General features: G+C 39.0%; 1 protein-coding gene across 1 annotated transcript; it reads left to right on the top strand.

The window, feature by feature from the left end:
• Window positions 1-11,882: 11,882 nt before the first annotated feature.
• Window positions 11,883-13,200, top strand: LOC143851376 (transcription factor IBH1-like 1). The gene has a single exon (XM_077360779.1). It carries the CDS (start codon window positions 12,444-12,446, stop codon window positions 13,017-13,019), a length of 576 nt encoding a protein of 191 aa, XP_077216894.1. The 5' UTR covers window positions 11,883-12,443; the 3' UTR covers window positions 13,020-13,200.
• Window positions 13,201-25,024: the final 11,824 nt, after the last annotated feature.

The following is a 25,024-nucleotide window of genomic DNA, read 5'->3' as shown; positions in this document are numbered from 1 at the left end:
TAATTTTGAGTGTAATAATCAGTTTTGAACCTCGAACCAGGCTTGATTGACTCAAAACTGCTCTAAAACTGATTACTAGACTATTAAAAATGAGGTTGATTTCTAGTTTGGTAATCAGTTTTGGACTCAAATCCAAGACGAACGGGTCTTAGAATTTCACTATACCCTACTCACTCTTATAATCACCTGCTAGGGTCTCCCAAACCAGCTCCACTGCTTGAATTTGAAGTAGGCCTCACTCATTTTTTTATATGAAATGATTTGCGAACCAAAAAATAACTAAAATGCTCACACGAGGATATTCGATCTCACATTGTTTTGATTTGAGAGTGAAATAAATGGAGATAGTCCCATCAAAAGAGATGAGTAATTAAATTACAGTGAAAACCACGGCAACTGCTTTTATAATTGCATGCTCAAGTCGTCACCCAAGCAGGTTACATAGCTGCAGAAGATCTCCCAAACAAATGCAAAATGTTCTACCTGCATTCTAGGACATGACCCATTTAATGAGTTTTACATTGCTCTTTGCTCTTTGTTTGTTAAACAAAGGAAGGAAAAATCCAGCATCCAACAATATCTAAAATATCAAATAAACTAGGGTGTGAAAAGTTGAAGCATGAGTGGTATATCTCAAAATGCTTTGATGCTTTGGATGAAGCTCTGGAGGGATAGACAAAGATAGAAAAGGTGGGATGAGTGAAAGGAGAGAAAATGATAACAGTAGACCTGAACGGAGTAGAGAGCGGCCATAGATGTCAAAAGGGGGAGAGAAAGTCTTGCAAGGTCAAGAAAAGAGGAAATGAAGAAGGGAGAGAGAGAGAGAGAGAGAGAGAGAGAGAGAGAAGCTCAGGTAAGATAGCACCAACTGTGAGAACGGAGAGGTTGAGGGGTTTTCCTTCTCCATCTCTTATATTCTTCGAACCCAAAATATAAAGACAAAGAAACCCACCATTTCATGTGGAGCTCCTTAACAAGACAGGAGAAAGCCAAAGACAATAGAGAAGAACAAGGGGGAGAAGAAAAGATTAAAGAGAAGCTAAATGGCATTTTTGCTAACGTTGTGTGAAGTGATGTAAAGAGGCAAGACTGCATGTCTGCAATGCTAGTTAAAAGAAATGACGAGAATTTATATAGAAATGGAATGCTAAATAATAAATGAAACACTGGAATCTGACACATTCCAAATGGGTGTCTCTCTCACTGCGCTCAGTAAAAAGCATCTGATTAACCTCTTCATACAAGACAGCGTGTGAGAAGAGTTCTCTGAAGACAAAACAAAAGAGCAGGGTGACTAATTGGAGATAAGTACAAGGCTGTATAATTATCTGACTCATACGTGAAAAAAAACAGCTCCCCAAAACCACATCTTTTATCTCCCAAATCACGCAATTCGTGAAACGTACTTGTTGCTTCAAGGGGTTTGTAGTTTGAAGGGGAAGGAGAATCAAGAATAAGAGCTTCTCGTTCTGTCTCTATCGCTGTTGCAGTACTCCTGAGTTATGTTGATATCTTTGACTTCTTTGTACATTGGGTTTATGGTCAGTGTAAACTGTAAAGGTTTCCATCTCCTTGGGAGGAAAACCAAGATAAAAAAAACAAAACATTGCTAAGTGACTTGAGCTTATCCGGTAATTGAATAGAGATGCATTTGAAATTCTTAAGAAGTTTTGGCTAACTGACTAAGCAAATAATATTAGATAGATTGATACATTCGATTTTTTTTTAGAAAATTATTATTGAATTACTTACCAGACTACATTCTACTGGTATTGATTTAATGATAACTGATGGAGCACTTTATGTATGATATATAGTGGTAAAAATTTGATGAATAAAGAGTTTGAAGAGGTTAATTATAGGATATTAATTAATTACTAACAGTTGATAACAATGGTCTCCAGTTAAAGCTTATATAAAGTATTCAAAAGGGTAAAGATAGAAATGGAGATGCCATTAAAAAAAAATGAGGAGTGATAGATATATGAAGGGCCCTCTTTATGAAAGGGCTGGAGAAGGGACCTTGAATAGATCTGCGTCATTTTAAAATTCAGATGAGAAGCTGAATTCGGTTGCACTCTAATGACGTGGATGTATTCCAGTGCCCTTCTTAATTAGCCTTTGCTTAAAGAGGGCCCTTGTATCTATCATTCCTCTAAACAAACATTGAAATAGATAAAGACAGAAGAAGCCTAATCTAACATATAGTTGCCCCATCTAGCACCTAGACAACCTAATGCTGCTCTAATAGATGACCCATGTGGTTAAATATCTTACGTACAAGCAATTCACATTGTACTGAAGGAATCTATATATTATGATTTATAATATTGTAGTGCTACAAAAAAAGATTAGGTGACACCAGGCCCTGCATTTTATGAAACAACCAATTACTCCAAAAGATTGTATAAGCCATTACAGTTGGTGTTATCTGAACACATTTCACATGTGCAAAATAAAATCCAGTGAACTTGCGAGTACTCACAAGCCTTAATCCATTGCAGTTGATCACACCATAATTAGATGATCTAACAACCTTGTTCAACTAAGTTGTCATCTGGAGCCCATCAACAGAAGCTAAAACTGTCGCTTTTTGTCACGGTTGGTCTTATATATTGGGACTAGAATCATATAGCTCGCCTCGTAGGGGTCCACCAAATCAATGATTTTGATCACAATGTATGCTATGTGCCTATGTGAGACCAAGGTTGATCTTTACGATCATAATAATATATTTTTTGGTAGTAAAACTCATAAATTTAGGGCCTCTTTGGTTGCCCCCCAAAATTTGGGGATCTCAATTTTTATCTAAGGAAATTGTTTTTTTAGCAGAACATAACCAGAACAAATCTACTAACAAGTGATTGTTAGTCAAACCTCACTTCTCTCCACATGAGCATCCATGAACGTGTGCATGCGGGGGTTCTACATCAACATACTTCTCACATACGTAGCCCAAAATGCACGAAATTTCCAAATACATGCATGGATGCATTCGTTCATGAATGATGATCATGCAGGCTCGAAGATCCTAAAAGCCCAGGTCAGAGGAACTTGCAGACGATATCTTTTGTACAGTGTAGGGCGAAAAATATACATGAAAGAGAGTTGTAAGCTTTTTAGATTTCTCTGTAAGTTTTTCTCCACGAATGTGTATATGTGTGGGTACTTAATTATAGAGTTAGAGTACGACATAGGGGTAGGTTATGTTGACTGTAATTGTTCTTGCGTGACAGAGAATCCAAACCTTTAAGTGACTTTGATCATCATCGGACATGACAACACATGGTCAAAGTAGTCTTCTCTGAGATTGCAGAGAAGAAAGCTTACGTAAGATTTATTGGCTAACAAAAGAAAGGCAGTTTCGGCGTGCCTTATGAGTAGTTGTAGATTCGATGGATCTTCTCTAAATAAAAGCTGGACGGCTTTTATGACTGCCCTCTTTGGTACTTTCCTCTGCACCTTTGCTTTCTCTCTCTCGGGTGTAGTAAATATTCTAATTCCGAGTTAAGTTTTCACCAGATGGGACCGTGTCATGTTTAGTAGGGTTGAATGATCCACATAAGGCGTGGACATGGTTCGGTTCGGTTGTGGGGGTATACCCAGAACCGAACCATATGTAATCGGTTCCGTGAATTTGGAACCAGAACCGAACCATTTATCTCTGGAACTTAATCGGTTCGGTTCTAGGTTTACCTAGGTGCAATGTATATCCACAAGAACCCTAATCTCTGCAATGTATATCCACAAGAATCCTAATTGATGCAAAAAAAAGGAAATGACGAGAGTAGGAGCTTGCGCCTTGCGAGGTTGGAGTTTTGGAGAGAGTCGGAGACGGCGAGAGTGGAAAACAGAAAACTAGGATTTCGTTTTTACGATTGGGATTTTATTCGTTTTTAACTTTTTAAGACTAAAAGCAAAGCAAATCGTTAAAGGGGGTGAATTAAAAGGCAAAGCAAAACGTTAAAAGGCGCGGGGGGGGGGGGGGGGGGATGATTTTCTCACGGAAAATCGGAAACCATTCGGGGTGGGGTGATTTTATCAGTTGAGGGTCGGTTCTCGGTTTGGTTCCCGGTTCCGTGATCCCAAACCCAGAACCGAACCGAATTTCCACTCGTTCCAGGATCTCAAACCGGAATCAAACCATTTAAATATGGAACCGAGCCGAACCGAACCAAAGTGGCCGGTTCGGTTCGGTTCCTCGGGTTGAACCGGAACCATGTCCACCCCTAATCCAGGTGTTCCTCCTATTGTATTATAAGAGGGCCCACCTTATTTAAATCTTAAGAAACTCTATTTATATAGAATTATGAGACTAAGCCCACTTCTTATAATCTTAAGAAACTCCATTGGATCATCCTAACCTTTCCATTTGTGGAGGGAAAAAATGGGCAGATTATAGACACCCTAAGATGATCCAATGGAGCTGATTTTTGGTACACCCCATCCATGATGGGGCCTTCCAAATGAATGCTTAGGATCACCCCCAAAATGTGCCCCCCCCTATAGTTTGTGAGCACTGCTCAGATAAGCTTATCTGAGTAGCTGTTCACAAACCATTTCCTCCTATATATATATATATATATATATATATATATATATATATGAGAGAGAAGAGAAGGTACTCCCTGGAGTAGATAACTTATCTACTCCCTACCTTAAAATAACAGTTGGGGCCACATTGTTTAGGTGATCCAAAGCATTCATTTGATGGGCTCTCACATAGATAGGGTGTGCCCAAAAAATCAGCTCGATAGGATCATCCTAACCCTATGAACTGTGGAGGCAAAAAATGGTTAGATTTGTGCAGGCTTATACATGTCCATTTTTGCCTCCACACTTCATAGGGTTAAGATGAACCTATCAAGCTGATTTTTTGGGCACACCCTATCTATGTGAGGGCCCATCAAATGAATGCTTTGGATCACCCACACAATGTGGCCCGAACTGTTATTTAGGGAGTAGATAAGTTATCTACTCCAGGGAGTACCTTCTCTTTCTCTCTCTCTCTCTCTCTCTCTCTCTATATATATATATATATATATATATATATATACTAGTAAAAACACCCGTGCGATGCACAGGGAGAGAAAAATATAAATGGTTAATCACTTTCCCATTTGATGCGGTGGAGTATTTCACACTCATGCTTTGACAGGTGGGTCTCACGCACCATCTATAGCCAAACCCATGCATTCGAGTGGGACCTGGAATATTTTGACAGGTGGCCGAAATCTGTAGTATTATGTACTAAATAAACACGTTATGTATTAAAAAATAATCGGGTTCGTCAATATTTTGAAAGGTGTTTTGAATCCATAGTATTATGCAATATGTTCACAAAAATCCGTATTATTATGTAACATATGTACCAAATCTGTAATTTTGCAAAGAAAAAACGTGACTATATTGACTTTGTCCAATTTTTTTATTACAAAAGCAAAAAGCAGGGGGGTAGGATTGAAATTATGTGGCTTTAATGGGTGCCTTTGTTAAAAAGCATAAAGGAGGGGGTATGATTGAAAATATGTGGGTTGAATGGGTGCCTTTGTTAAAAAAAGTCAAAAAAGTGATGTATTATTCTATTAGAATTTTAGGAGAAATTCTAATAATTCTCTCATTTTCTCGAGAGAATTATTTGGTTGATGTTTATAGACTCAATTCACTTGGTTATTGTGCACATCCCTGAAACCATTGTACGTGTGAAATGATAACAATCTTATTGCATGCTTATTTATGCTTCTCTAATATAAATGAGATGGTTGTCCTAAAGAAAGCTTGCAGCATTTGCTTTCAGCAATCATTCATTTTATCTTTGCTCTTACCCTTAAAAAAAAAAAAATTTGTATCTTTGCTCTTGCTTCAGATTGGTAGGTTAATATGCATTTCTTATTGAGCAAGAATAAATAAGTTGCAACCTGCATTCCATTGTTTGTGATGTACTGTAGTTTGGAATAGGTTGATACCTCTTTATAATTGAACAACTCTGCACGTTTGGGAATTGCTAGCGTCCATCGCAAAAGGCATTTCGCGGCTGGTATGTCGCACTCCGGACCAGCCGGACGAGGTGGCTGGTCCGGTGTGCGACAGAGCAGCCGCGAAATATCTTTTGCGATGGACCTTAGCAAATCCCCCACACACACACACACACACATATATATATATATATATATATATATATATATATATGAGGAAAGTGTCTCTAGTCTCTTCCCTAGATAAGCTTATCTACTCCTCCCTTTAAAAAAACACAGTGGGCCCACGCTGTTTGGATGATACAAAGCATTCATTTGATAGGTCCTAACATAGATAGGGTGTGCCCAAAAAATCAGCACCAAAGGGTCATCCTAGAACTTCATTTTGTTGGGCACACCGTGTCCAAAATGGACGCATATAAACGGGACGTTTATATGTGTCCAAAATGGGTACCACAAGGCACCACAAAATGAAGTTCTAGGATAACCCTTTGGTGCTGATTTTTTGGGTACACCCTATCTATGTTAGGACCTATCAAATGAATGCTTTGGATCATCCAAACAGCGTGGGCCCACCGTGTTTTTTTAAAGGGAGGAGTAGATAAGCTTATCTAGGGGAGAGACTAGAGACACTTTCCTCTTTATATATATATATATATATATATATATATATATATAAAGATCTAGGTGGGGTTGGTTCATACACTCATGTTAGCAAACAAGGGGCTAGCTCGGTGGGGAAGGAAAGCTGACCACTCTCCTTGCAAAGCAATATCTTCCACATTGTACCCTTCAAAGAAGATTTTAAGCCACAAGCTCACCACTCCAATTACTCAATGCACGTGCGTAGCATTAAATGGAGGGCACGAGAGATAGAGACCTTCACTTGCTTTTCGAAGCCCAATCCAAACCGCAAAATCGGCTCATTACACTTCATCCTATGTTTACTAGGCAATTTTGAAGAAAGCCATTTCGGGGCTCACTTTTGCAGGACAGAGCAACCACCTTAGATCAGTTAACTGAATAAAACAAAATCTGCTAAAAAGTGACCTGTGTGGCTGTTCTCTCCTGCAAAAGTGAGCCCCGAAATGGCTTTCCGCGAACTCCATCTGATGAATCCCACTGGTTGAACTCTAGTTGATCATGTTGATGTCATTACAGTTGGCACATGCACAATGGGTCTCACAAATGTGTTATACAAGTGCATTTAATATGATCATTCACTTTTTTTAATGTCTCCTTAACCAAATCTGATAATTGGAACAAATTAGTCACTACAAGGAATGCCATCAAAAGCATTTGACAGAATTTAAAACAAAGAACATTTATTCTAAAAACTACAAGCAAATCACAAACACAAGGTGTTAAAACTTCAAGTTGATTGATATATATGCAACAGTACTGTATGTATTTAAAGTGGTTGTCATTTAACTCCTTGTTCCATTTCTCCTCTAATGCATATTTTCTCCCAAGCCACGTTGCTTAAACAAGGGGACTTTTAAGTAAAAGAAGCCCACGAGCCTCCTTCCTTGTTTTAAGGTAAAAAATACCACTAATCAAATAGTCTTTTGTCTGTAAAGTCACGAGACATGGGGAAAAGAAGAAGATTGATAGTTATCATATAACCCTTTTCATTCATAACAAGGTCCTAACAGTACATAAGTAATAATGTAATAAGAGGTTTGAAAACAAATAGGCCCCAAGAAAAGCGCTCATCTTTTGAAAACGTAAAAGATGGTGTTCCCTCCTTACTCCTTATTCTCTCATCATTCATGTGGGGAGGATTGTATGCCTTTGTTGGGACATGGGGAGCCCATACATGTGTGTCCATGTGTCTGTGATAGTGGGGGTGTTCTATTCATATCTATATGTGGCAATGATATTTCCACCCTTCTGTTTGTCTTTTTCTGAAAATGAAGAATAAGACGCACAAAAGGAGGTGAAATACAATTATTTTTTTTATGAACATACAAACAAGAGGAGATGAAAATGCTGGAAAAGGTAAAAATATCAGCCACCGAGGCTCATTTTTTTAGCAGATTTTGTCTTATTCATTATTTTCATCTGACACGGATGTTCTCTCCTGCAAAAGTGAGTGCAACGTGGCTTTATGCAAAATTGCCTAGCAAATCTCATGTGTGTGTGTGTGCCCGCGCGATTTTGGATCTCATTAACTAGGCATGGAGCATACTACATCAGTTTTTTACCATTCTTATTGATGAATATATATGCTTTCTCGTTAAAAAAGAAAGAAAGAAAGAATAGTGAATGTACTGTCCCATTTTAATGTGCACTAATACTAGTCACGTGGAGACGTGTCATAAGAAGTGAGAGTTTTCTTAACTTGAACCTTGTAGGTTAACCATCTTCATTCACTTAAAATTTTCGGACGAAAATACCCACAAAGTATTGAGGAAAGACCCATAAAAATGAATTAAGTGGCCCTTGTGGAATGATTGGCGTGAGGCCAGTTTAGTCACAGTGAAAGAAAAGGATTTTGCACTTTAGGAAAGTTAGTATTTGGACACACCTCATGGCATTGATGGACTAGGACAGGCTGGCTTACATAAATAAGTTCCTCTTATATACAGGGCAACTTGTCCTTGCGTATCCTCTGTCATTCGCTATTACTTAGATTATTGTAGGATTTAGCCAAACCAAAAAAGAAAATCATCCTCAAATTAACAAAACCTCTTTTTGGGGAAGTGATATATTCGCCCCCTTTTCTTCCTCGGGCCACCTTGCTAGTGTATTTATTAGAAGTGCAACTCGGGTCATGTTGGATCGGGTTGAGGCCAACCCTAGGCCAACCTGAGATAGCATTCCCTCAACCCTAACCCGGCCCAAACCAAGCCTCGGGCTGAGGATGGTCAACACTAACCCAACCTGCCTCTAAATCTCTCAACCCTAACCCAACCCTTCTAACATGTTTTTCCCACATCGGGTCAGGTTGAGTAGGGTTGGGTTCGGGTTCACTTAGGGTCAAACAAAAAGATACAAGAAACAAATATAACCCTAAGAAAATCATGATAGAATTAGAGGATGGAGGTTGGGTCCGGTTCCGGTCGGGTTGCCAAGGCCTCAACCCTAACCCAACCTGAAATTAAATCGGGCCCAACCCAACCCAAGGAAATGCCAACCTGGCTAGCCAAAATCAGGTTGAACCCGTTGGGTTCGGGTTGTACCTGACCCAAGTTGGTATTTATGACCACTTTTAAACAAGAAGAATCTGGCCTGGAGAAGGATTAAAAGGGGGTGAATATATCATTTCCCTTCTTTTGGCATCTAACCTAAATTACTTTACACATTTATGGCCAAATTCTTAGTAAAGTTAAGTTTTAGGCCGTCTGGCTGCCGTGAATTTTTTTTCCCATGGAGTTGTAGTTTATCAAGTGGTGAGAGAGAACTAGGGAGGGCAGGAGATTGACAGGCTAGATAGGGCATGAGTGATGCGAAAAGGCTGTAAAACAAGGAAAAGAAAAACTCTCGAATTAACATACAATTTATTTTCCCCCAGCTTTTTAGCAATTTCTTACCATCTCCACAGTCGTACCCCTAGTCCTCCCTCACCACTTGATAAGCTAAAATTTCATGGCAAAAAAATTCACGGTTGTCAAACATAGCTCTAGAAATCGATATTATCACCCTTAGTTTTGATGATGAGGGGTGTTTAAAAACTCGTATTTATGTGTGTAAATGGATTTAGACGGTCTGATGGATCCAAATGTTCCAAATTTTTTGACACCATTTAGGCACATCGATTGAATCTGTCTGTCACGATTCAGATTTATATTCTAAGGTTCAAAATCGTATAAGATCCAACCCATATATAGGCCAGTCAATCTTTCAAAATGTCCAAGATCTGATTAATGGGTATTAATGTATTGAAATTCCCTTCATATTGTAAATGAGAGAGTATATATGAAGGGTAATTTTTCAATTTAAAATCCCGTCAGAACTATTTACCTTTTACCCGGTGTGGCTCTTTGGCTTAAAGTCATGGGTATGCTCCGAAAATCTTATTTTATGGTGTTAGGTAACCAGGCCCATAAAGCCCATTTCTATATATCCTGATCTTTTTGGAGTTAAGTTATAAGGGAGAATGAGATTTTCTGAAGCTAAAAAAGATCCGCTTGGGGGAAGATTCTCATTATCCCGTTTCTAGTCTGTTATATTGAAGAATCAACAAAACGTCACCGAACACAGCCTTAGGGTGGATGACGAGACATCCAGTTAATTTCTCCTCCTCATCCATATCTTTTTACTAGTGAATTTAATGAAAAACATAAAAGAAAAATACACCATAGTTAATGACTATTTTCTGAAATATTTCCGTTACTAGACAAAGGTTTTGGTGGCCAGTTTGTGATGGAGAGGAGATATTGAATATCTCGTGAAAGCAAGTGAGAAAGAGGCATGAAGTTAAAAGTGTACTTCTGACTGATAAAGGGAGCAGAGCAACTCCTTTTGTGAGTCAAGCGATTAAGAACCCCATGTGGCGACCATGTGAGAGATTTTGCGGAGCCAACACCCTGAATTTTTATTTTTCTTTTCAAAATCATGACCGATCTTATCTTCCACTCACCCTTAAAGTTGAAAAAGCATACCTCAAAATCATGACCCATTTCTTAGGATATGTTATTATTGAAGCAAAGTAAATAAAGAATAAAAACCATTTCCCATGGGAACGATATTCCCACGCCCTATTATCAATAACTTCATTGCTCCATATAACTCTTTCACAAGTCACTTCTTTCATGACTCGAACAAGGGAAGTGATGGTGGCACTGATACCAAATGCAAAAATTAAGTATCCTACTCGTCAAAAGTTCAAGGATTGATGGAATATGTTAGGCTAGGCCTTCTACCCACTTAGGATCCTAACACAAATTCTTTCATTTTCTGTCTTCTTTTCTTCCTCTAAATTTTCTTCCCGGCCCGAGCCTTACAGCAGTTGCTGTATACCATGTGAAATAACCAATTACTCCGCAAGCTTAAGCCGCTAGAGTCGGTGTTATTTAATCATTTATACTTCAAAATTTTGGGCTCCCACTCAGCAGCGTTAGAAATTCTTCATATCCCAACCGGGGGGGGGGGGGGGGAGATGATGTGTATATAGTTTGTGTAAAAAAAAAGGGCAGCCCAGTGGACGAGGCTTCTGCCATTGCGGAGGGCTAGATATACGCAACCTTAGCCCTACTTTGCAGATAGGCTGTTTACTCGACTCCAACCCGTGACCACCAGATCACAATGGAGCAACCTTACCGTTGCGCCAAGGCTCGCCCTCTAGTTTGTGTAAACGTTTAATAAAATATTAAATAAGAGTCTGCCCGAGGCCAATGGGATACCGCAAAGTCATTAGTGCCGTTATCAAAATATGGAGTCCCCTAAATAAAATGCCATTGAAAAAACAAAGACGATAACCCATTTACTTAATTACTTTTAAAAAGTCCAATACTTTACTTTTAAAAATAAGTGAACAGAGTTAGAATATTAGATTAGTATAATATTCTAAGACATTTATCTTTATTTTTTATTTTTTTTTGAAGAAATCTTTATTTTTATTTTATATTTATTTCCTTAGTACTCTATATAAACAGTCATTAAGTCTGATTGTAATCATCAAATATTAGTGATTTTCAATAGATAACTGCTCTTAAAAAGGTCTCACAAGACCCACAACCATGTAAAATTTTGTAATTGCAATAGGAAAATAAAAAATAATCACACAAACCCTAGGAGCCCAAATCCTAGGTTTCATTTAACATTTGATTTCTTCCCTCAGTACTTAATGTCTATACAGCTATATAAGATTGTAGTGGGCCACGGCCAGCATGTGCATGCATGTGATGTGTCTGTTCAACCAAGGCCCCACGACCCCCATTGAGCAACTGAGTGAGTGTTCTACACAATTCTCTGATTTTTCACTCTCCCTCTTGTTTTTCCCTTTTCATGGCATCTAAGAGTTTGATAGATCCTTCGAACGCTCATCTGACACTCGCCTACACGCCTGCCCTCTCCAACCACTTATTTTTCAAAACCCTTAAATCAAGGTCTTGGCAGGGTACATGTACACTTTCACATTACTTCTCCTTGCAGAGGAAACATTCACAAAAGCTTGCGTCTTTGATTGAGAAACTAGTAAATCATTCACATTCCATGCATTTAGGCGATAGCCATTTCAATTCATAAGCCTTTCTACCTATTTACTTTGGAATTCTCTCAAGATTAGGTTGATCTGTTGAAGCACACATTCCCTGCTTTTGAATTACACATATTTCATATCAAAAGCATTCCTTCCTCCCTTTTGGGTTCTGTGCTTCTCAAGATTAGTTGTAAATCATACCCCTTTCTTGCTTTTGAACAGAACCCATTTCAAATCAAAAGCTCCTTTCTTCCTCACTTCTTAGTTTTGAGACTCACTATAAAAATAAGGATTTTGGTTGTCTTTCCTTTCCATTCAAAGCCATGCAAGACACAAACTTGTTCAAACAAGTTTTTCTCAAGAAACTGCTGGTGGGTCTTCTACAAGTTGATCTTTCATCCAAGAATATGAGCTTTTTGGAGAGGAAAAGGGCTATCAAGCTTTCATCAGATGTTGCCTTGGCTTTTGCTAGAAATGGAGTGAATTGGAGCCGTGCGATTATCAGAAATGTCTCCAAACAAGAGAAGAACAAGACCCTTGTGAGAAATATCTTGGGTGAGAAAATCGACAGGCAAACAAAGCCATGTCATGCATATCTCACATGCAAGAGGGCAGGCAGCAACAGGATCTTGAGAAGGAGCTATACTATGCGTAGGATAAGGAAGTGTGCACCCAAGAGAAGTGTAGCGAGTGCAATTGCCAAGAGAATGCTAAAGAGAAGAACCCAAGTGCTAAAATGTCTTATACCAGGAGGAGAATCCTTGGATGAGTTATCTTTGTTAGAAGAAACTATGGATTACATTGTCTGCCTCAGAGCTCAGGTGGATGTAATGCGACATCTCGCAAATGCTTACCAGTGTAAGCCTATCTATAATCAATTTCCTTTTGCTTCTATCTAGCTATGTGGGGGAGAAACATATCATGAAAAGTTGAAGGTGAAATACTTCTGTCATGGAGAGATGAGATATTATTCAGTCTAGCTTTTTATTTCCCTTTTGTGTCTTCTATCTCGACTCACTTTCTTGAGCTTAAATTCTCTAATGAGAACTTCCTCTATATATATTTTCCTTTGTTCTCTTATTTGTGAACTTTTTTTTCTTTGCTCTGCAATACACTTTGATTTTGAGCGACATTAACAAGCATATATGGAAGTTAATCGGTGAAAAATTAGAAAATATGAAAAAGTAAGCTTTTTCCCTTGAACATATATCTCCTTGCAAAGAATAAAGTTAGTAGATGATTTTATGTTTCTGAAGCTGTTAGACTATTTGAATTTGTGCTCTCTTTTAATGATTGGTAAGTAAGAAAGGCGCATGGGGTGAGATTGAAGTGACATATTGCAAATACATTGCTAAAATCATGCTAAGTTAAAATGGAGATTCTTTCGGCACTACATGTAATTGGAACTCTAAACTGCAGACCCTCGTCCCTCTGAAGATGGTGACAACAACTTGGGGTTCCATGAATTTTAAAACTGTGAAAGCAACTTCTATATTTTTATAATACTAGCTGGAAGCTTAAAGACTAAGGATTGCTTTTATAATTAGAGAGTATCCTACTACTTTGGGAAATATTTTATTTCTACTGCCAAGATCATGATTATTAGAGATTTTTGAATTCCCTTTATTCTATAGAATGAAAATTTTTGTCAGGAAAAAAATTACAAGGGGGCCTATAAGGATCCCAGATATTGTGTCAACACCAACTTTGAGCACATAATGTAGCATAATATAACATCAAACACAAGGAGTGAGCTCACCACTCTCACAAGCAAAGGCACCCCAAATCCAGATTGAGAAAGGCTGCCTTAGGAACTCTCTTCAAGAATGGATTTCACGCAACAATGGCTGATTGGGAGGTGCTGTCCAAGTATCAGATAATCTGACATTGAGTTTTTCATGATCTAGCTAACATATAAAGTCTTCTAATTAATTAACTTTGTCTTAAGCGATTTCTCAGCTCGTATATGCATGAACTTCTCTGAAGAGGAATTATACAACATTCGGCGACAAAAATTGCTATTTCTGCTTAGGCCAACAACTGTATAGAAGAGGCCCAGCAAGCTTTGGTCTACAGAGTTCAAAAGGTGGGCCTCCCCATAGCTTTGTTTTATTTTTTACTTGGAGAAATTTTAACCAGAATGGGCCATAAAAATGTTGCAGCATAGGCATACATGCCAAATCATTCATCTTCTGCTTCCCCAAAATCTTCCCCAGTGGAATAATTCAAGCCACTGGACCAATAGACTTTTTCTCATTAAATGTGATAGTTGGCTGTATTTTCTTGGCCGTTCATTTGACTTGGTTTTTTCGAGGTTTTCTGATAAAAAATTTTCACCTGAAAAAAATTGACCCAAACAATGTGTTAGTTGAAAAATATTTCAAGAAAGATTTTTAAGTGGAGCCAAAAATGCTCTGACCTGTACAATTGTTCACCCAAGTAAAAGGCAATTAGTATACGACTTCCCTTTGTGTTGAAATCAATGTCCGAGGTCAGGATCCTAGAACTAGGCCTAGTGATATATCTATGGGTGATGGTTACTAATTATATGATGAGGAAAAAATATGAGCTGTAAGAAGTACATGTGGGGGACCACTTTTTCAACGAACCAACCCATTTATCAACCAGCGCTTGCTATGGATGGCCATTCACCACTGCTCTCCCACATCCAATGATTCTAAACCTCTAATTTGTGACATTTAAATCAACCGGCAGAAAAGAAGAGGTGTAAATAAAGAGACTAATGTGGGTATATAAAAACCGAAGTGGCTATATGATGTATGCACATAAATTAGACAATTTGGGGGGGGGGGGGGGGGGGGGGTTGTATCTAAAAACCAAAGTGGCTATATGCATGGTTTTAAATTTCGGTGGAGACCAACACCGAAACCACCAAAAACCGAAACGGTCATTTATTTAGGCTGAAATTTCAGTTTTTCCGAAATTTGACCCAAAAAAGCTGTTTTTTTTTTAAAATTAATTTAATATTTCACTGAAATTACTGAAATTTCAGGGTCCAAAACCGGTACTGATGGCTATATGATGTATGCACATAAATTAGACAATGTGGTGTGTGTGTGTGGGTGGGTGGGGTGTGTGTGGGTGGGGTGGGTGCGTGGGTGTGTGTGGGTGGGGGGGGCATGGTAGGTTTGGGTTGGGCACAGGGCATGGTAGGTTCGAGGATCTTACACGGACGAGTGAATTCTTCTATCGTGTTGCATTTCCTCTGGTGTAGAAGCACCCTTTAGATCAATCCACTGGAGCGACCTGAAAGGAACGATTAGGATCATATTATCTTTCCTACATTGCCCTTAGACGAAGTGTGCTTGTGTTTGAGTGTAGAGCGTTTAAAGGCCATAAATTGTATATACAACTCATCTGATGATAGCATATTTTTAGCATATAAATGAAATGGGTTGGATTCCTTACTTCTATTTCTGCCCGGGGAAAAACATGCATATGCATGGTATAACAACTAAGAACAAAGGTCCTGCTTGGATTGTAGGGAAAACATTTCTCGATGATTCTTTTTTATTTGCCAATTTAGATGGAAATGATAAATTTTAGGGATATCATTATAAATTAACTGTCCCTGTGAATAAAACTTGAACTGGCAGTTCATGTCACTTTTTTCACACGCATGAAATGTTAGAAATATTTTTTCTTTTCCTAACTTTTCCACAAAATTTCTTGCGATTCAAACAGTGCCAAATGGAGTTAATCTCAGTTTCCATTCTTTATTTTGTTATCGTAGCAAGGTAAGGAGGATGGAATCAGCATCTAAAAGGACTATGGATACTACCGAAATTGGCCCTTATTAGCAGATAAGTTTATTTCAAGTAGAACTTATTCGTAAATGGTGCACTAAGTCCACTTTGGAAGCCATCAACTGAGGCAGTCCACTTTGGAAGCTATTAACGAAGACAGATATAAAAAAATTTAGACCATTATTTGTCATATGCAAATAAGAGTTTATGCATAAGAGATTGTATGTAATCTGCAAATGGGAGATTATATTGGAAGGTATTTGTAAATAATCATATCTAACTAGGAAACCATTTTCATATGAGATTAATTTTAAAGGCAACCAAAGAGGACAGCACTGATATGATTGCATTTCTGTCAATATAATTGGAAATAAAAAAAAATATTACAAAGAAAAATCAATGGAAACTTGGGCACAAACATTACTCTTCTAAAAAGAGAGAGAAATTTGAGAACTTTATTAAAGGAGGTTTGGCTTCTTGTGGGATGAACAAACCTTTAAATGCCCCTTCGAAATTCCACAAGAAAAATCCAAGATTGTGTGTCAAAGGAATCCACCTAATGCTAAATTTTCGTCCCATGTTCACATGACATGACATTACCCTCGAATCTAATTATCTACACTCTCTTCCCATGTTAAAGCTTTTGTGTTGGCTCCCATATTCAACCTTTTGTGTTGGCCACAGTCGACTCAAATCACTCCATGTGGGCCGGCCTCAAAAAGCATGAAATTCTCCCAGCAATTAAAGAAGATTCGGACCTGTAGAACACATGAGCTGCAATATGCTTGCACAAGTTAATAGGGGAAGGTTGAGCTATCAAAGGATTCCCATAGGGTCAATTTGGTTGCATGCAGTTGCCTAGTAGTAGTGGTGAATTAGAACTGAAGCAGTCAACAGGTGTAATATTAACAGTCTCCTCATAAAGTAGCGGCAAGTACAGTTTGATTGCCATTAGTTGCAACTGAAGTAGTGCCGAGTACAGTTTGATTGCCATTAGTTGCAACTGAAGTAGTTTCCTGGTATATAGTGTCACTACTAAAATAAGGAAGCAGTAGGGACGTCATTACCAATATAGAGAGGAGAAAGAAGAGTGCTAAATCCAAAGACTTTACGAGTAAACAAACAATCTTTTTTCATGTAGCTTGATAGAGGGCAAGGCAAGTAGTCTCCTATTAGTTTGAATCAAAACATACAACCAAAAACTTACTAGTAAATGATGTGGCACCCCAAAATTGATCAAAACACTTGAGCCCTGATTGTTTTCGATTTTGAGAAATGAGAGCCAATTTGTGAGTCCAATAATCGGTTTTGGACTCACAATCTGTTCTAAAAATCCAAACAAACAGGGTCTTAGTAAACCCGAGAAATTGTGCAACCAAACAGACGTGGAAAACTTATAACAGATGTTTCTTTTTCTTTTTTCATTTTTCATTTTTTTTATCTTTTCATCAGTTTTTGTCCTCCACAAGTAATAAACCATATGCATTTGATTACTAGTGTTTCCATCAAAATTCAAGATTTCCATTTCTATACAATGTGCAGATAATTGAAACTTTAATCAAAACAATGATTAAGCCCAAAGTTTCGATCCAATATAGTAGTGAAATTGGTAATTGCAAGATATGGGGTAAGCAAAAATGTTAACTGCAAGGACGAGGGTAAGTGAAAATCGCAACTTGCGATTACAACAGGGAGGAGGGGGAGTATGTTAATCGCAACATGCAATTAACAGAGAGGAGGGATAGTATGTTAATCACAAAGGGGGAGAGACATACATAGAGATTTGAGAGAGATTTTAGGATATGAGGGTTACGGCGACCCAAAAAACAGAGAGAGAAATACGAGAGATGAAAGGAAATACGAAAGAAGGAGATGGAGTTTCAAGCAAGAAACAGAAAACAGAGATAAAAGGGGTTCACGCGAAAGAAGATAGGGAAAGGCAAGAGACTTGCGAGAGAGAGAAGCTTGCAAGAGATAGAGAGAGGCCGAGAGATGAGATGGGAAACGTGGATGGATAGACTGTTCTTCTTTCCTTCTCCCTAAGATCTTTGCTCATACCATGATAGAGAGAGAGGCCGAGAGAAAAGCCTTTTGCGATGGACCCTAGCAAATCCCTGAATGAAAATATATGGGATCGTGAAAATGGAATTGTGAAGTTGCATAATTGTTCTCATTTAAATTTAGATTTTAAAAAAGGAAAATGATATAAGCACAACCATATTTTGATATTTTCACTAATACATCATGTCTTTTAAATATTTAAATAGCTGTCAAATGGCTATTGCATTTCCCAAAGAAAAGACAGCTGAGTTTGTGCAAATATAAAAGGGAAATGATATCTGCGCCAAAGTATTTTGATAAACATGCACTCCACTTGTCTGTCGTGTAGTATTTAAAAAGCTTTAAGAGCTTTTTGAGAACCGTAATATCCTCTGACATCTCTTTAAATACTACACGACAGACAAGTGGAGCACATGTTTATCAAAACACTTTGGTGCTGATATCATTTTCCATATAAAAGTATGGTTGTGTTGATAACATTTTCCCAAACTATAAAGGGAAAATTGATTTCTTGCCATCAAACTTATCTAAGGCCATGTTTGGAGACATTTTTTTTTTTTCGTAGAAATGTTATCAACACAATCTAGAGATGGAAAGACTTGAGAGGGCATGAGTGAGGAGAGAGTAAAAAGTGGAGTATTTTGCTTGTCCTTCAGCCTTATCACCCTCTCGTCTCCTTCCCCAGCCTTCCCTCACCATGAAAAAACTCACTTACATGGAGAAACAATTTATGGTTACCAAACATGGCCTAGATCTTGGATTTTTTCCATGGAATATTGTTTTCCATGACATTTTGTTACACCTCATGCATAGCATGAGTGGAGATAGACCTGGCAAATGGGGGGCCAGGCTGGGTTTCACCCGACCTTTACGGGTTCGGGTCAAACAGGGTGGGTAAAAAGTGACCCGGAAATTTACGGGTCACTAGTTGGTTGACCTGGACCCCACCCGTATGGGCTGGGTGGACCCGGGGGTCACCCTTTTTTTTAATGATTTTTTTATTTTTTAAAGATTTTTGTTGTTTTTATAGGGATTTGCTAGCCACCTTCGCCAAAGGCTATTTCGCGTCCATCCTTTGCAATTGCATGCGATCATGTGATGATAGCTATTTATGTTGACTTTTTTTTAAAGATTTGTCTTATTCATTGACGTGGTGCAAACTGCAAAGGATGGGGGAAGTACGTTTCTGCAACGGTGGCTAGCAATAATAACCATGCCGGTAGAGCAAAATTACGGGGAAAAAGCTTCAAATTAAAAAAGCTATGGAAAGAAATACCGAAGGAAGGTATCTATAGAAAAATTATGGAAAAAACTACGAAAAAATGCATGAAAACATGAAAACTACAGGAAAAAGGCATTGTTTCACTTCGGGCACCCGCGGGTCCACCGGACCGGTCAAGTTTTTACGGGCCCGGTGGACCCGTGGGTCGTTTTCAAACAGGTCACAAATGAGTGACCCGGACCTGGAAATTACGGGCGGGCAGGGTCGATCCACGGGTCCGGGTCACTTCTTGCCAGGTCTAAGTGGAGACCACCATTTACACTTTTGATGTGTGGGGTCCACCATTTTACCCATCTTATGTGGGGCCACCATTTTGTAACTCGTATTTTGCTAGGGTGGGCCCCACCATTTCGTACCCACGCATAGCATGGACAGTGAATGCCAGTTCTTGTTATAAACATGGAGTGGATTGAAGTTGTTCAATAATTTTGATATATTTTGGAAATGACAAATTTTGACCATATTAAAAGTTTTTTTTTTTTTTTTTTTAATGTTATCATTAGTGTTAAAAGTATTAAGTGTTTTTTTTTTTTTTTCATTTGACTGTTGCGCTTTTTTGCCATTGCCGTATTAAACTCGAATTTTTCCAGTCCCATTTTTCTTTATCCTTTATTTTTTGGTTTTGCTAGCGAGTGCCTGTTAAGCATCATTTAATTGTCAATGCCATTTGGGAACTTGAATTTACACACACTTTTAGACTTTAAAACCTGCTTTGAGATATTTTTTTTCCATCAAAATTTGTGTAAATTCAAGATCCCAAGGGCAATTAAATGATGCTTAACGAAGGTCACATGTTTTGTCGTCTGGTATTCTCAATTTCTTAGTTAACGAAATGTATGGAAGTCTTCATGTCCACTCCAAAATGCACATGTAAGCCATCTGCGGGAACGATGGGAAAACCTATGAGAATTAAAATTTATTTGTCTAATGATACTCTCTCAGAGGTCATATTTATGACGTGGCCCAGGGAATGAACGGTTTAGATATTCCTATGAAGAGGGAGGTATAGTACTTCATTAAAAATACTGGACTATATGGCCACACACCATATAAATTCTCTATCAAAACATGGTCGTGGATATCAGGGGCCTTTATTTTTCTCGGAGAAAAAAATTGTGGGCACAGCCTATACTGAAATTCTAACAAACGGCAGGTGCACACACTAGTTTTTCTTGCAAAAATAGTTTCGGGCACAGACTATATTGAAATTCTTAGAATAGGCTGGGGCATGTCACCGACGAGTCAAACTGGAGGGAGCAAATCCACCTCCTTAGACTGGACCAATGAGAATTGTGGGTCATAGTTTCAGATGGGACTTGTAAGCATTCGAGCAACTCTCAAGACTTTACCCACTTGATCGACGCATGCCAAAAAAATCAGCAACGTCGAGAAAAACTCCTACTCATGAATGGAGGCCAGTGAACTAAAAGAAGCTTCATGATAGAGAGCTCATTTCAGCCACACCGGAAGGAATGACAAAAGGAGGCATATATTGCAACCGGAGAAACAAACCTGGAGAAAGTAAGTAATGGCATGCTTCATGTAGACCCTCGCCAAATGACCCAACTTGTAAACAGTTTTTTAGTCTTGTTGGAAAATTTGTAGAGGGTACTGTTGATGATAGAAAACAGAAACTTGTTGCTTCAAGGCGTGATATCACTTTCCTTAAGACAAGATTCGCCCCCACTAGTAGTGTGCAAAGGGGATCCGCGAATTGCCTCCAAGATACAATGAAGCCTAGTAAGGAAGCCCTACTAATGTTTGATGACGCGTAGCACTAGCGGAATCAAACCCGAAATGCCCTTCCGAAATTTCAAGCCTTAGAGAAATCTCTAAATTCTGTTTCTGCAGAAAAACAGTATCTAGAACAGTAAACAAAAGAAAAACAGTATGTAGAAATACTTGGGGATTTTTGTAGGAGTGTAGAAGAGAGTGTAAAATCAGTCAGAATTGCCAATTCGATTTCTATCTGAAATAAGAAGTTTGCACATTTTTTATAGACCATCTGGTGTCTTTTCAGTGTGAAAAACACCTCTACAGGGCACCTTTCCAGAATGTTTGAAATCTGACCGTTAGATCGCACCCATTGATATTGAATGGTCCTGATCGATTCTAGAGGTGACTGTTGGTTTGAGTAAATCCTCTCTCCAACCCAGTCATCGTTAGATCAACCATCTATGGTGTGGATCGCACCCCCTTGGCACATGACCGTTGGGGGAAGGGACACAACCCATTTGATCACACCCTTTGACCGTTGGAGTCATGGGCCCGTTGGGCCGACCGTTAGGCCCGAACCGAAGCCCAACCCAACTGAACCATTCGGCTTGATGGGCCTGCGAACCATTTGACCCACCCATCCGACCGGTCCACCTTCATCTTGATCCAACGGTGCAGATCAAATCTGGAAAAATTAAAGGCTCCAATCGCTCCAATCGCTCCTCGCGACGTTGCGTACGTGCGAAGTGCAAAGGGCGCCTAAAAAAGCGCCAAAAAAGCGCCAATAAAGCGCCACTATGCGCCCTATAGCCCATTGCCCACGTCGAGCGCGCGCGTGCGAACGGTGCGTTGCACCGTCCCGCGGGTCCAACCCAATGTGCAATCAACAAGAGTTAGAAAAGGTAGTGCTTTATAAGCCCTTCTCTTTCTTTTCTCTCATCCGATGTGGGACTATCTTTTCAACTACACTTCTACATCCTTTTGTAAAAGCAAATATTTCCAAGAAAACATTTTCTTTTTCCCAAACGCTTTTGATAAAACATTTTCCAAAACACTAAAACATGTAATATACATGATTTTGAAAATGCAAAATCACTAACACTTGTAAGCATTCGAGCAACTCTCAAGACTTTACCCACTTGATCGACGCATGCCAAAAAAAGCAGCAACGTCGAGAAAAACTCCTACTCATGAATGGAGGCCAGTGAACTAAAAGAAGCTTCATGATAGAGAGCTCATTTCTGCCACACCGGAAGGAATGACAAAAGGAGGCATATATTGCAACCGGAGAAACAAACCTGGAGAAAGTAAGTAATGGCATGCTTCATGTAGACCCTCGCCAAATGACCCAACTTGTAAACAGTTTTTTAGTCTTTTATCACTTAGAAGAAAAACAAGACCTTGTTAATCTAGACTCATCCCACACCAAACGAGACCAAGTAAATTCGAAAAGGGACCTTCGGAAAATGACTAGATTAACGATGGCAGACAAATACAAAGTTTAAATATCCTTGCATGCCTTGCGTAAGATGCTCCCAAAGATCTCAACATGTTCCCACCAAGCTAGCCAATTATGTAACTAGAGTATTGAGCAGTTTGAACTCTTAGATTTTGGGCTCGATCTACTTTCTTTTTTGTCTATCACGAAATTTTTGAATCTCTCTCTCATGTGTTCAGAGTTAGGGATGATTCCTTGAACCCATGAATGTTACATCTTTATCTTTATGCAATAAATGGGTAGGGGTCCCGCCAAACCCAGCTTACCTACCGAAAAAAAAGAAACATCATTCTCAAATTTTTTTCTCCTCAATGAAAAAATGCAAAAGTGCTTTGAAGAATGGTTAAAGGGTACGTCCTCATGCATGTACCGATTCTTCCGTGTACGAGTTCCAAACAAGATCATTTCCATTTTTAAACAACAGTGCACAATTAATAAAACAAATTAAATGCATGAAAACCCAACTCTATACATGAATACATCACATTAAGTGCCAAAGAAACACATGCAAGGGCTTATAAAGATGCGGGCACCCACCCCTCTCCCTTGACGACTAGCTTTTAGGGGTTAGTTCTACCCAGATCCCAACAAGTGGTATCAGCGCTGAGTCGTGAGAGGATTGAGGGGGGAAATCTTGGTAACTCTGGTGTACCCTTGAGAGGAAATTCTTCAGGGAAGATCTCGTAGTTCCCACATTATTTCCACGTGGACGGAGGAGAATGTTGGGGGAAGTGAAAACAAAGATCCCGGTCAGAAAAGGGAATGGATGTCTCCCGAGGTCTTAGGTAAGGGGATCCGTTATCCTCTTTCTTGTTTGTAATTATGGCAGAAACTCTTAGTAGATTGTTGGCTAAAGGTAGTAGCCTGGAGATGTTTAAGGGTTTTAAAATATGGGGTGATAGTGTAGAGGTGTCTCACTTACAAATTGCGGATGACACCCTTCAATTTTGTGAACCTAGATCAAGTGCTTAATTTGAAAGCTACTTGAAGATGTTATGAACTTATATCTGGTCAAAGATCAAACTTTCACAAGTCTAAAATGTATGCCCTAAATATTCTCTCAGCTGGGGCTTTTGAGATGGCCGGAATTTTTTGGTTGTGATCTTGATTATCTTCCCGCTTCTTATCTAGGTTTACCTTTGGAAGTTAGTAAATCTAATAAAACTTTTTGGGAACCGATAATTGAGAAGATTGAGAGACGGTTGGATACTTGGAAGAGAAATATTGTGTCTAGGGGAGGTAGGTTGGTATTGATTAAGGCAGTATTGGCCAATTTGCCTATATATTTTATGTCTCTTTTCATGTGTCCGGCTAGTGTTACCTTGCGCATTGAAAAGATCCAGCGTAGATTTTTGTGGGGTGGGAATGGGGAGAAGAAAGGTATCTCTTTGGTAACTGGAGGGATGTATGTGTACCTATAAAGTTTAGAGGTTTGGGCATTAGGAGGTTTAGGAAGTTTAACCATACCTTATTGGGGAAATGGTTGTGGAGATTTGGGGAAGAGCAGTTTAATTTATGGGCTAAGGTGATTTGTAGTAAGTATGGTTGTATTCCGGGTGGGTGGGAATCAAAGGACGAATATAAGAAAAAGGGGTCGACTGCATGGAGAGATATCCTGAAACTAGCTTGTTCCTTTAATTTAAAGGTGAGGTTCAAGGTCTATGGTGGTGATAGAATTAAGTTTTGGAATGATGTGTGGTGTGAAGATGAGCAGTTAAGGATCTTGTTCCCTAGGCTGTATAGGGTGGCTGTTAACAAAGAAGCCTTAGTTTGTGATTGTTTTGATCGTAGTGGTGGTAAGTTGATATGGTGTCTTGCCTTTAGAAGAATCCTTTTTGAGTGGGAAAGTGAGGATGAATCTAGGCTTCGGCGGCTCCTTAATAAGTGCTATGTAAAAAGTGGGGGTGAGGACAAAAGAATATGGACAGTGGTACCATCTGGCATTTTTTCTGTTAAATCTTTCTATAATGGTCTGATGCCTCTTTCTGTTCCAGCATTTTCAGCAAAGGTATGGAATTTTCATTGCCCACCTTGGGTTAGTATCTTCGGTTGGGCCTTTTGTCGTCAAAGGATACAAACCATTAACTTCTTGAGAAACCGTGGGATGTGGCTAATTGATCACTGCCCTCATTGTCTTAAGGATAGGGAATCTGTGAATCATTTGTTCATGCGTTGTTCTTTCGCCAGGATCATATGGAGATGTATCTTTCTGAGGTTTGGAATCACTTGGGTCTTCCCTAGAACTATTCAGAATCTTTTGAGTATATGGGGGTTTGTGCCGTGGAGAAAGAAAGGGAAATTATTGTGGAATGTGTGTTTGCTAGCTACGTGGTGGGTGGTTTGGAAGGAAAGAAACTCTAGGGTGTTTCAGGGTATGGCCAAATCACCTTATTATCTGTACATGCGGATTATAGCATTGGTCATACCGTGAGTTAGATGTCTTCCATCATTTCGTTTTGTATCGGCCTTTGATCTTTGGGAAGGTTGGAGGGAAGTGTGCTCTAGTAGTGAGAGAAAAATTAACATAGTCCAAAGATGAGAGCCTCCGATGCTAGGATTGTTGAAAATCAACTTTGATGG

Source organism: Tasmannia lanceolata, unplaced genomic scaffold (assembly GCF_043159265.1).
Source record: "Tasmannia lanceolata isolate RefF3 unplaced genomic scaffold, GAP_Taslan_0.1 ptg000018l, whole genome shotgun sequence".
NCBI lineage: Eukaryota > Viridiplantae > Streptophyta > Magnoliopsida > Canellales > Winteraceae > Tasmannia > Tasmannia lanceolata.
The sequence above is the reverse complement of the archived record's forward strand: the minus strand, read 5'-3'. Positions and strand labels throughout refer to the sequence as shown.

Bases quoted from the DNA above. Each gene is read 5' to 3' on its own strand.
- LOC143851376 (XM_077360779.1), top strand. From the start codon at position 12,444: ATGCAAGACACAAACTTGTTCAAACAAGTTTTTCTCAAGAAACTGCTG.